The 14,472-nt window shown below is 36.0% G+C and overlaps 1 protein-coding gene across 1 annotated transcript; it reads left to right on the top strand.

The window, feature by feature from the left end:
- Positions 1-210: 210 nt before the first annotated feature.
- On the top strand, positions 211-1,176 carry LOC102276367 (olfactory receptor 52N4). The gene has a single exon (XM_005896270.3). It carries the CDS (start codon positions 211-213, stop codon positions 1,174-1,176), a length of 966 nt encoding a protein of 321 aa, XP_005896332.2.
- Positions 1,177-14,472: the final 13,296 nt, after the last annotated feature.

The following is a 14,472-nucleotide window of genomic DNA, read 5'->3' as shown; positions in this document are numbered from 1 at the left end:
AAGTGAACTTATTTAAGTATTCTACTGCATTTAAGAATTTGATCATTTGATATTAAAATGCACATTTCGCTGAAAGAAGTCGAGAGTGAAAGAGAGAGTACAACTAAGATTTTTCTCCTTTTCCACCTCTAACCCTGAAGGATGGAAAACAGAAAACAAAGAAACCCACGAAAATCCTACTAGCTGTTTAATGATTATACCAACTTGATCATGATAATTCTGAACCAAACAGACTTGACACCAGCTTCATTCATTCTTACTGGAATCCCAGGACTGGAGGACAGGCATTTCTGGATTTCTTTGCCATTCTGCACAATGTATGTTGTGGCTGTGGTTGGTAATTGTGGACTCCTCTACCTCATTCGATATGAGGATTCCTTGCACAGGTCCATGTATTACTTTTTGGCCATGCTTTCTCTAACTGACCTTGTCATGTGCACTACTACAATTCCTAAAGCCCTCTGCATCTTCTGGTTCCACCTGAAGGAAATCAGCTTTGATGAACGCCTGGTCCAGATGTTCTTCATCTATGCCTTCACAGGGATGGAGTCTGGGGTGCTTATGCTTATGGCCTTAGACCGCTATGTGGCCATCTGCTACCCTCTGCGTTACTCAACTATCCTCACCAATCCTATTATTGCAAAGGCAGGGCTCATCACTTTCCTGAGAGGTGTGTTGCTTGTCATTCCTTTGACTTTCATCATCAAAAGACTACCCTATTGCAGAGGCAATATAATACACCATACCTACTGTGACCACATGGCTGTAGCCAAGTTATCTTGTGGAAATATCAAGATCAATGTCATCTATGGTCTGATGGTTGCCCTCCTGATTGGGGGTTTTGACATCTTGTGCATCTCAGTCTCCTACACAATGATCCTCTGGGCGGTGGTCAGCCTCTCCTCAGCAGAAGCTCGGTGGAAGGCCTTCAGTACCTGCACTGCCCACATCTGTGCTATAGTTTTCTCCTACAGTCCAGCCTTGTTTTGTTTCTTTTCTCACCGCTTTGGGGGTCACAGGATTCCTCCATCATGCCACATCATTGTGGCCAATATTTATTTGCTCTTGCCTCCCACTATGAACCCTATCGTCTATGGAGTGAAAACCAAGCAGATACGAGACTGTGTCATAAGGATCCTTTTAGGTTCTAAGGATACTAAATCCCACAGCATATGAAAGGGCTATATATATCAGCTAAGGGAAGAAAAATGAAGGGAAAGAGGAGCAAGGGAAAGAGAAAGGAGGAGGAGAGGGAAGAGAATCTAGGGGAGGAAATAGAAGGAAAGGGCTACTTTTGTTGGCAATATAGTCAGGGTCTAATAATCCCTTCCTGAGACCACCATTTTGGCTATGACATAGAAGAAGAGTGTTGACTACTGCATTCCCAGTGTCTCCAGAATCTCAACATTACTGGCATGGCCACCATACTTTCTAAGTGTTTTCATCTCCTCACCCTGGGAAGGGCTCGTCTCATCATTAACCAATATCTCCATGAACAAAAACACCAAAGAATGTTGAGACAATTGAGGGAAAGAAAATCAGCTTCAGTGATTGTCTGATGGAAAGAGATCATCTGCAGCCAGAAGCCACTTTATCCTATATCCAAATAGGGACTGGAATTTCCAATTTGAAGGCTATTGTTGTTTTCCTCTGGAAAATAAATTCTGTATTTTGCTCATCATTATCAAAATTCCTCTATTTTCAAAGTTGTCTTTCTGATGGAAGAACTAGGAAGTATACATGAGGTCATTAATTTAATGAGGTCAAAGTCTGGATTTCTAATTTAGAAATACATTATTCATTTGACAGCATTCTTCTTCTGTGGATCTCAAATAAAACTGCTTCCCCACAGACTGGTGGGATCTGCAGATTTATTCAAGATGGCCTTCAAAACTACATAGTCTGGAGAGACAATATAATCTGTTAAGCAAGTTAAGAAACATAATGATAAATGTCGGAGAAGGCAATGACACCCCACTCCAGTACTCTTGCCTGGAAAATCCTATGGACGGAGGAGTCTGGTAGGCTGCAGTCCATGGGGTCGCTAGGAGTCAAGTACTTTTCTTGAACCTATTCTTGGAGGATTAAATTATATTTCTTCAGAACATCTTAAATTAGAACTGTTTTCAGTTATTAGTCATCCCTATACTAGTTGACTTTTTGAAATAAGCTTTTAAGATGTATCCCAATAACAATACAATTAAAGGAATACTTAAATCACTTTGCATGAAGAAAAGAAATTAAATCAATATTAAAAAATGTTTGATTCCATATAGGAAACAAATTTATTAACCTGAGGAGAAAAAAAATCTACTCTTTCTTTCTAGTCTCATAAAAAATTTTCTCTCTAAATACCTTCTATAAAATTCTCTGACTTCATCTACAGATACATCTGCCTCTCAGTCTATGTATATATGTAGTTATGAATGAATATATAACATGCATGTGTGTATGTATGTGATATATATGTGTGCATATTTATAGATACATTTATTTCTCAAAAATTAGATGAATTTATTAAATAATTTCACTTTAGAAAGCAAAAAATAGAGGCAAATGTGTTCATTTCTGTTTCTTTCTTAAAACACACCAAAAAATGTCTATAATTCAGCATTCTGTAAAGACATTCATGTGGAAATATAATAGTGTATAAAATGCTAATAAAAAACCAATATGGTTGAAATACTATTTTCCATATAGTATGGAAGAGTCTAATTCATTTAGTGAATGAATGTTAAATAATGATCAGGTAAAATTTTTAAAAATGAATGCTTCACTACATTTTAAAAACGGATACTTCACTACATTTCATGGCCGAGTTCAAGATAGGTATATTATAGAAACCCTAGCTCATTCTATATAGAAGATTGTATTTTACACTTATGTATATAACACATAAATAGGAATGTTTCTTGAAGCCATCTTTTCCTAAGGTAGCCTCATAACAAAACAAGAAGAATAAAAAACAGTAAACAGCTTTCTCTTATACCTTATGATAACTTTTATTGTGTAATATACTGTTTTATTTTTATTTTAAAGTTTCTCTGGTTTGGTGCCTACTTTTTTTTTTCTCTCATATTGTTTGGCATGTGGGATCTTATTTCCCTGACCAGGTATCAAATCTGCATACTCTGCATTGTCAGCACAGAGTCCTAACGACTGGACTGCCAGAGAAGTACTGGTATCTTCTTACTTTCAAAGTAAATACACACTGCTCAATTTATGATAGGGCTTCCCAGGTGGCGCTAATGGTAAAGAACCCACCTGCAAATGCAGGGGACTTAAAAGACGCAAGTTCGATTCCTGGGTCGAGAAGATCTCCTGGAGGAGGGCATGGCAACCCACTCCAATATTCTTGCCTGGAGAATCCCATGGACAGAGGAGCCTGGTAGGCCACAGATCATGGGGTCACAAAGAGTCGGACACAACTGAATATATATAAATTATATAGCAACATATAATGTATTTTTAAATCTCGTTATGTTTTAAATCATATTTCAATTTATTTACAAACTATGTTCAAATGTTAATATAAAATAGAATTCATTTTCAAATACTCTTTCCTTTCTCTACATGCTTTTCAAGATATTCTTAACAGATGAATTGTTCATTTTTCAGGTTAAATTTAAAGCCATTTTACTGAAATTTAGATCTTTATAAATTGTTTTCGGGAGAATTTGTTTATTTAAATACTGAAACTTTCAGTTCATAAGCTCCGTTAAGAGTTTCTGTTAGGTTTTTCCCTTTTATTCTATTCCTCAGTAAATATTTAGAGATTACTTCACTAATACTTGTATATCTATGACAAAGATGTAAGTAGTTACATATTAGTATTCAGATACGCAAAGAAAACATAGCTTATTTATTTCCTAGTGACTGATTTATCCTTGCTCATAAGCTCTTCTTACACCCTAAGCTTGTATTTTCTCTTTAAAATTGTCACTTTCAATGATGACTATTGCATATTATCATATATGCTTCCTTTATATGAAATATCTATGTCTATCCATATCTATTTTACTTGCTTTAGGATAACTCTATCTTTCTAGTGTAAAATATTAAGTCTGGACTGTTTCCTTCTCCGAGTACAGGTGTGGAGTGACTCCACTGGGACAGTAATGTAGCCTAAGAGAGGGTTTGCTGTCTTCTGGACTCTGCTTGGTTTCCACGAAGTGGATTTTGATCTAGTTTCTGGGTTCTTATTGTGGTTCCACTGTTTCCTTTTGGCCTTTTCAGCCTCTGTGTATTGAATACTTCTTGAACTCATGGATCTAGTTATTAGCTCCAATTACAAACACCTGCTCCTGAGTGTTCTTAAGCAGATCCTAAGATTCTTCCTTCCCATCAGGCCTGTCAGCACCTCCGCTTCTCCTCTCAGGACTTAGAGATTCCCGCATTGGATAAAATACATAGACCTACATATCTAATTAGCTCAGCCAACTCCAAGTAGGATGAAGATTCACATGTAGACACATCAGAGTGAAGCAACAGAGAGAAAACATCAAAAGCAACAGAAGAAACAATTACATGCCACGTAAAAGGGAATTTTCAGCTTTGATGGCAAAATAAAGACATTTTGAGAAAAATCATTACTGGGAGACCAACCTTATAAAAAAAGATAATAAAAGAATGTCTTCTTACTGAAATCAAGGGAACCAGATAGTAACTTGCCTCCTTGTGAAAAAGCAAAGAGTGTCAGTAAAGGTAAGTGTGTCCACATCACTAGGGTGGGGAAGGCCAGACTGTTTCCATTTATATTTATCCACCTGCTCTCTGGAGAAACCTGGAAGACCTGTTTGTGCGGTTGCAGTGTCTTATTCATCCTTCTCATGTTCCCCCATCAGACATGACTTAGTATAAATATTTAAGTGCTTCTTTAAGGAGGAAAGGAGAGGAGGGGAGGGAACTGGTGGAAAAGTCGCTGAGATGTGCAGAACTCAGTGCCTCCATTATCCTGCCCTGGTTCTTGAAAGTGACATCTATCTATCTTGTGTAAATTTCATTAATTACCAGCTTGTGGCTTAACCTAAATGTCAATGTACTGTGCTTATTTATCGTTTATATTTATACTGTATGATTATTCCAAATCTCTTTAGGGGAGTCATTTATATAAAACTAAACAAGCAAATAAATAAAACTTACTGAATCCCCACCTTGAAAGCATAGTGTTCATATACACCAAACATTATGACTTGGTCAGTCATTGAAATTATCAGGAGATGATGACTAATTTTCTTCTCCTCAGTTAAAACAAATACACTCTCATATACTATTGGTGTTATGAAAATGAAAATAGCAAGTAACTGCTCAAAAACTAAGGTTTGATCAGCGGATTTAAATGTTTTGTAATGCAGTAAACAATCTTTTACAAAATCACCAATTTACATAGAATTTATATATTTGTATAGTTTATATAATAAAACTTTTAAAATCTCTATAGTTTATATATATATATAGTTTGCATAGTAAAACTTTCAAAGTGCCTATGACAATATTTTGTTAAGAAAATGTAGAGTTTGATTTAAGCCTTCATAATCCCTCAGGCTTTTCATTAATTATTTAGTCATTATACTTTAATGACTTAATTAATGCAGCTTCCAGATATCTGACATACTCTAGGATTTTTAGCATTTTTCTGATACAAATTGACTTCAAAATTACCACATGAAGATTTTTGCCAAGAATGTAATTTTTAAAATCAATTTAAAGAGACTTCTATGGTAAGATGGCAATGTTGACCTAGGTCTCATGTTTTTCTCCCCTCACACTTAAAGATGTAACCAGGAAAAAATGTATCAAAAATATAGTATCATAACTCATCAAAGGAAGACAAAGCACAGTGCCACACTCAAGACTCGGAGAAATACTGTGAAATCAACAGAACCATATATTTTAGTTTGGGGAATTATCAGCTATTATTGGTGAAAGGAATGAAGTGCAAGAAAAAAAGAAATCCAACTAATAGTGGGTTCTCTTCCCATACCAATGGAAGACTAAGGCTCAGGAGCCTACTTGCGACAGGATTTTAATTCCGTAATTCAGCCACAACACGGGGAAATTCCACAAAATTCAATCTTTTGTTTTTGTTTTATTTTTTCTCAGCTGGAAGGAAAGCATGAAAGGGAAGAACAGATAAACATAATCACCAAGAATTAATTATCTTTAGACTTAAATAGAGATTAACTAGATGGCATATAAAGAGATAAAAATAAGATAAAACGCTCCACAGGAACTGGCACTCTATGGAGGATGTTTCTCCACATGTTCCGGTTGTATTTTCACTCTTCTCCATTTAGAACTAATAAGGACTTGGCTAAGTATTCACGTAATTTACTTTTTTTCCTCCTGTGACAGACGGGCTAGGGCTTGTAATTGCTCCCACAATGTAGTAAAATCATGGAGATTACTGTGTCTATAAAAGCAATGTTTGGAGACAGAAATGCAGCTTGGATGGAATGCCCCAAAAAGAATAAACAAGCAAACAAATATTTCTTCAAATAGGTGGACTGACATTTAATAGAGGATTTTTTTTAATGTGTAGAAGGGATTTCAACAATTACACAATGCAGAGAAGCTTCCTCTTACCTCTTACTCCCTTCCAGTCACTATCACTAGAATATCAGATGTGTCAGTTGTCCAACAAACTAAAGCATAAAGAGAAAAACAAATACTGTACATTAATGCATATATGTAGATTCTAGAAAATGATACTGATGAGCTTATTTGCAGGGAAGGAATGGAGACACAGATATAAACAGATTTATGGACCCAGTGGGGAAAAGAAAGAGTGGGATAAAAAATGAAAATAGCGTAGACGTCTATACACTGTTCTGTGTGTGTATGTGTGTGTGTGCACTCATGCACGCTGTTGTACGGCAGAAGCCAACACAACATTGTAAAGCAATTTTTCTCCAATTAAAATTTTTTAAAAAACTAAAACATTAAATGAAATGTTAAAATAGTTTTCAGATAAATGGGCCTGGAAATCAAGGCAACAGCTGACCTTTGCACAACAAAGGTTTTAACTGCATGGGTCCTTTTGTACATTGATTTTTCTCAGTAAATTTATTGGAAAACTTTTTGGAGATTTGTGACACTTTGAAAAAATATTACAGATGAATCATTTCATCTAGAAATGTTGAAAAAAGTAAAAAAAAAATTAGGTATTTTCCTGAGAGCATAAAATTTATGGAGATACACATATGACATACCATATATGTGTTCGTTGGCTGTTTATTGGCAGGGAAATTGGTAAGGTTGCCAGGCCACAATAGGCTCTTGGTAGTTAAGTTTGGGGAGAAGCAAAATTTATGTGCACATTTTTTATTGTGTGAGGGCCAGAACCCGTTAACGGTTAACCTCATGTTGTTCTAGGGTCAATTGTGGGGTGTGTGTGTGTGTGTGTGTGTGTGTATGTGTGTATGCGCGCTCAGTAATGTCTGACTCTTTTTGACCCCATAACTGTTATGTAACCATAGAAGATTTTTGGGAAATGTATTCATGTTCAGTGTGTAACCAATAAGAAAACATTGCACACCTGTAAAAGTTCAGCTACAAATATGAGAGCAAAAGTGGTATAGTGTTCAGAAGACATCTTCTGTTACAAGCTAAAATAAAATTTCTCATATTGAATGATTTGCTCAGTATAGTGGATTAATAACAACAAAATGTCAGCATCAAAGACCAGGTGATAAACAATGTAAAATAAGGGATATAAAAGGGAAGCTTGGGTGATAATTCATTGTAGGAACAAAGAAATAAGACTACATAACTAATCAAGATTTTAGAAATACCAAGATACATAATAGACCAATTAAAATAAATTTTGACATTATTATCAGGTCATAACAAGGAATGAAAACATGAAAAAGTCAAAAGCTGATAGAAATTAATAGCTATCGAGGGTAGTATATAATACAATAAAAATATACTGATATAGAGAACTCCACCAAATTAAATGATAGTAGAATTATTTTCTGATATAAAGTCCTGAATCAGCATACCAATATTGTTACAGGAAAACATTTTAAGCAAGCAATTAAAACTAGACATCAGTTAACTTTATTGGCAATAAACTACAAAGATAAGGAAGACACAATTTCAAATATTATGTATCAAAGATTTACTTAAAGATTTATTTTATCAATTCTTTCTTTTATTAAATTATTTATTTCCCATATTATATGTTGCTTATTTTCAAAAAAGATAAAAGAAGGGGAACGAGAAAAAAAGTGAAAAGAAAATGAAGGCAATGTAAACATACCAACCAGTTTGCCAATCAGTACACTACAAGGAATATTGTATCTTCAAAAAATGGAGCAACAAACATCAAAATCCTGAGAAGAAGAAAGTGTGAGCCAATTTGTAATACTTGGCCAATTTCCTTTATGAAAAAATAGCCTAATTTCCTCACAAATATTAGCAAATCAGTTTCAACAATTTATAAAAACTGTAATACACCATAATCAAGTAGGATTTATCCTAGGTATGTAAGATCGTTTCAACATTGAAAAATCGTTTAATGCAAATCCATCGTTATTGACAGGCTGAAAAAGAAAATCACCTGATCATATCTGTATGATATAGGTGCAGAAAAGCCTTTGAAAAACCCAACACCCATTCACAAAACAATAAATGAATTTGACCACATTCCAACCGAACTTCAAACCTCAAACTTGTAATAGAGAGGAACTAGTCTTTTTTTTTAAGCTTTATTTTTTTTGGTTACTCTGAGCCTTGGTTGCTGCACGCAGGCTTTCTCTAGTTGCAGAGAATGGGGGCTCTTCTCTAGTTGTGGCGTGCGGGCTTCTCACTGTGGTGGATTCGCTTGTTGTGAAGCATAGGCTCTAGGCGCATGGGCTTTAGTAGTTGTGGCCCGTGGGCTATAGAAAGCTTGGGCTTAGTTGCTCCACAGCAGGTAGGATCTTCCTAGACCAGGGATTGAACCAGTATCCCCTGCACTGCAAGGCAGATTATTAACCACTGGCGCACCAGGGAATCTGTAGAGAGAAACTTCTTTAACTTGATAAAGATCACTTCTAAAAAACAGTTAATATCATACTTAATTGTGAGAAAGTCTACTAAGATCAGGAACAAGAAAAGGATGTCCCCTTTCACCCTTGCTTTTCAGCATTGTGCTAGAAGTCCTAGTTATTGCACTATGAAAGAAAAAAGCAATAAATGGCATAAAGATCCAGAAGGAAGAAATAAAATTGTCACAAGTAACATCCCTGTGTTGGGAAGATCTGCTGGAGAAGAAATAGGCTATCCACTCCAGTGTTCTTGGGTTTCCCTTGTGGCTCAGCTGGTAAAGAATTCACGTGCAATGTGAGAGACCTGGGCTCAATCCCTTGGTTGGGAAGATCCCCTGGAGAAGGGAAAGGCTACCCACTCCAGTGTTCTGGCCTGGAGAATTCCATGGACTGTATAGTCAAGGGGGAGCAAATAGTTGGACATGATTGAATGACTTTAACTTTCACATGATTGTCATGATTCTATAACGTGATGCAATAAATATAATAAAGAACTGACCAAAAAAAAATCCTCCAAGAACAAGCAAGTAATCATAGCAAAGTTGGGGCATCCTGCAAATGGCAGGACAGTTACTAACTAGAATGGACCTCCCATAACATAGATGATCAAGTACTATTTGAAACCACTGAATTTAAAGCAAACAGCTTTAAATCACCTCTGGTACAGGAGGTATAGTCTAGGTAGTTCTTTTATGCCATAAGCAGTGTCTTCTTTCTAAAACACTGCTGTTAACCTTTAAAAGAGGAAGTTTGCTCCTGATTTTTTGTTACTAATTGTTGACACTCAAAGCCCATTTTTGTGGTATTTATTTGCTCTATATTGTTGATTTCTAAAATAATGATAGTTTATATTATCTTTACAAATATTATCTCACCTATCTGAACATTCCTAAACTAATTTTATACCCTTCCCCAAAACCACACACCACGCATCCATCCACACTGAACTTATTCCCAGCAACTCTTCAAACTTGTTTTCGCCTTAAGAGCACTTGCCCTTGCTTTTCTTTCTACCAGAAATAAAGTTTCCTCAATGTCAACTTTTCAGTGGAGGCTTTTCCTCATCTTTCCATACTTAAAATTCCCTTTCCTGCACATTTCTATATTCTGATGTTTGGCACGTCATTCCGCTGTTATTTTCTACTCATATGTTTAATGCCTGGGACTCTACACTCAAAACAAGCTCCTTGAAAGAGGGAGAAGTTGTGTCTGTTTCTTTCAAAATCACATTTATGACCCTACAATGAAGAGTGTGTACTCTTCATTAGACTCAGCAAAAATTCATTCAGAGGATGGAAAAATGAATGGATACAGGAATAGATGAATAAATAAATGTGCACCTGGGTGACCTTATAATTGAACTTTCAAACAAGGATACTGTAGAGAATAATATAGAGGCATTATTTAATAATTTCAGCACATGAGGAGATGTAAAATTGGGACATTTATGAGCTTAACCCAATGATCTCTGGGAAAAGAAGTAAGCATAATCACCTTATCTGTCACCCTAGAATCCTTGAATTCTAGATACAAAGATAATATGTTTACATGTTTCAATACAATTTCTCTTGTTGTGGTTCATTTGCTAAGTCATGTCTGACTCTTTGCAACTCCATGGACTGCACTGGGCTTCCCTGTCTTTCGCTATCTCCCAGTTTTTGCTCAAATTCACGTTCATTAAGTTAATGAAGACCTTAAATTCAATCGTAGATATTGAATTTGATCTTAAATACTTTTTAAGGGCTAGGTCATATTATATTCAGAGATTTAAAAAAAATTCTTCTTTAATGCAAAAGCCAATTTTCAGACACACAAACCCATCAGAGATATCAGTTCAGGCAGGACATACAGACTTTGCAAACAAGGTCCCATGTTAGGGGTCAGGCAAACACATGGACCATTTTTGTGTTTAAAACTTTGCACTTATTCTGAAGCCTTTCTATCAGATAACTTCATAGCTCAGACAGTATCACAGAATTCTAAATTTATACTTTTAAAAAGAGTCTAGAGTTAATTCTGCTACCGTCATGACCTGAGTGGAAGATTGGGAACAAGTAATGAACACTCTCTTTGGAAGTTCTTCAACACCAAATTCAGAATATAGCCTCAACTGCAATTGAGGCTTAGTTTGAAAAAAAAGAAAAAGAAATGATAGCAGGCAATTTATCGCCAGGGTACTAAGACATCAGAAAGAAGAAGAGAAAAAAAAGTAAAATAAGGTAACCTAGAGACATCTATATCTATATAAGCGGGATTGGCAGCAGGAGCTCCGGGTAGTTGCTCATCACTGACAGACATACAGGCCGAAATTGGAAGCACAATTAATATTGATGGGTACTGGTCACTGAAGGGAATCATGCTGTTTGCAATAAATGATGAAGAAATTAAGGGCACTGCCCTAAAAGTATTACCATGTCACCCTCTGTATTGCCATATATCATTTTGCAGAGGAGTTACCGTCCAACTTGACATGGATCCGGACCTTTCACCTAGGAAGAATGGAAATCATAAGTTTGATATTTTCTATTTAAAAGTCTCGTAATGTTCATAAGTATCAAAGGGAAAATATCCGTTAATATCACTCAGCAGATAGACTATAAGTTTTATTTCTTATTTATCTATAAGCTAAATGAAATTATGATGACAACAAGAAATGCAGCCATGTTGAGTGATATGGGAGTTGATCTCAAGGCATCTATACTTGGCCAGAGGGATGGACACATTGTCTGCAAGGGCAGAACAAGGGCAAGTTTCCGAGTCCATACTCACAAACAGTCTCTCTCCAAGGTCCAAGCTGGAGAAGTTTACTATAGACGGAGAGCCAGAAGCTGTTTGAGCCCTGAGAAGAGACAAAGTGATGAACAAACAGAACACACAAGCTGAATTCAAATGTCGTTATTTAGTCGCTAAACTGTGTCCAATTCTTCTGCGAACCCATGGACGGTAGCCCACCAGGCTCCCCTGTCCATGGGATTTCCCAGGCAAGAATACTGGAGTAGTTTGCTTTTCCAGGGTATCTTCCTGTATCTTCCTGACTCAGTAGATTCTTTACCACTGAGCCACCAGGGAAGCCCTCTGTGTTCAAATAGAGGAATACAAAAATAAACAACTTATTGATATAGAGTGTACCCCATATTGTAGTTGCTGTGGTGAAAATAAGACAAAGCCTGGGAATAAGATATTTTGTCCAGGGGGCAAATATAGCATCAGGGAGTAGAGAGAGACATTTTAGGAAGGAACAGTCAGGACTGATTACACTAAAAAGAGATTATGAAAGCAAAATCCTCACCTAAGGAAGTGTGGACATAAGCCAGACAGAGAGGGAGCTTTCCAGGGATAAGCAAAAATAGTTTCTCTGGTTAAAGAGGAATAAGTGGGTAAAAACATCATGCTGTATAATATGTGAAAGGGGCACAATGAGATTTTGGAAATATCAGATTAATCTGATCTATTTTGACTAATATATCAGGTATTGTTTATGTTTATTTTTTCAAAAATATTGCTCAAAAAGATTTTGCTATAGTAAGTACAGTCAATATCCCCTTTGGGGACCCATAGATGAAAAATCAGTTAGTACAGGTCATTGTATGACGTTATTTAGTTTCTCTCTTTAACCAAACTGTTTTCATAAAGTATGGTTCTTCTACTGTTTAGTCGCTCATTCCTGTCCAACTCTTTGCGACCCCATGAACTATAGCCCACCAGGCTCTCTGTCCATGGGATTTACCAGGCAAGGATACTGGAATGGGTTGCTATTTCCTTCTCCAGGCGATCTTCCCAGCCCAGGGATAGAACCCATGTCTCCTACATTATAGCAGGCAGATCTTCTACTGTGCTTGTCCATTAAACTCACACATGAAGCCATCCTGTCAACAGACTGTTTGTTCTCTGACTTCCCTAAATTGGCAACTTTCAGTTTTGTAAAAGTTGAGGAAAAATATCATCATCATCATCATAACAATAATAGTAATAATTAAAATAACAGCAATTATAACTGACCTGAAATGTACTAACAAAAAGTCTGGTCTGTCTACTTGGGTTAAATCTTCCAGTAAATCTCCAGGACATTCATAAACAGAGTTAAGTTCTTCTCTGCTAGTAAGAAGTATTCATCATTAAAATACAATTCTATGGACTTTAAATCTATAAAAGTCAAATTTAAATGCATAAAAGTCATCAAATCTATTGATGACATAAAGTAGTAAAAATGAATTGTATTGATCCTACTAGTTTTAAGCATTATGGATTATGCATCTTCAGAAAGAAAGAAGGACCAACTTTTTAAAAGGTACTCTTGGTTCTATTAAAAAAGAAATAGCATTTTTACGATGCTTTATTGGTGCCAGCTTATCATTCCCTAAGGCTCCTGGTCCTCCAAGGGGGAAAAAAAAATATGAAAAGACTGTTAGTTTTAGACCTCCTGAAAATTGCAGATAAGGGTTAGAGAGTTCATTGTGCCATTGAATCAGATCCATCTTAGAGATGTGCAGATCAGGTGGGCAGACAATGTGCTTCTTCCCCATCCCTCGCCTTTTATCACAAGCAAACAGACCTGAATAAAGGCATCTACCACCTATTATATATCTGTGAACAACCAATCACATCTTGTTAACATAATGTAAAATATTGGGTCTTTTAGTCAGAAGTGACACTATTTTAATAGCATCACAATTTGCTCCAGACATGCTGGTCTTTTCTGTAATAAGACGTTGTAAAAGAAGGCAGCGAGTTAACTGTCTTTGGGAAATTGAGTGAAAAGCAGTTCACAGCTGCACTTCTCTACATAAAGACTTGGAGAAAGCGAGAGAGTTCACATATAACCTCATTAAATAAGACAGCAAGTCTAAGTGGCATCCAAAGCTATTAAACAAACTAGATTGGTCCATAATAATAAGAAACATATTTCACATCTGTTGCGCGGTACAGGGCTTTTAACAAGTAAGAGGGATAACATGCTGGAAAAAGAGTCACTCTTCTCCATCAGTATATCATTGTCAATGGCAGTGCTGTCTCAAAAGAAGCACTTATCTCATACACTTTATTGCTTGATAGCTTGCTGATTGCTTTTACAAAGCAATAAATTGATGGCCTGATTCAGTACTGACATTAGGTTATGTTCATTTTCAGTGATTGATGTCTTGAATTAGAACTCTTGTATTCCTCTCTGTTTAGGGATATGAAAAGCTAAACAGGCCTGTCTGATGTCACAAATAAGGCAGAATAACTGATGCCAAATGAGCTATATTTATTCATTTAAATAACTAAATGGCTTTTCCCTTTAATAAAGTTTTCATAATTTATGTTTTAGTGTCTCCGTTTCCAATTAAATTGTCTAGCCAAATTAAAAAAAAAAACTTGAAAAAAGATGTCATATATCTAAATTTTGCAGTTTCAAGGCAGATGAAGGAAAGACTACAAATCAGAATAAATGATTAATAAA

This window comes from Bos mutus, chromosome 24 (genome assembly GCF_027580195.1).
Source record: "Bos mutus isolate GX-2022 chromosome 24, NWIPB_WYAK_1.1, whole genome shotgun sequence".
Lineage (NCBI taxonomy): Eukaryota > Metazoa > Chordata > Mammalia > Artiodactyla > Bovidae > Bos > Bos mutus.
This window is presented reverse-complemented; position numbering and strand designations above follow the sequence as displayed.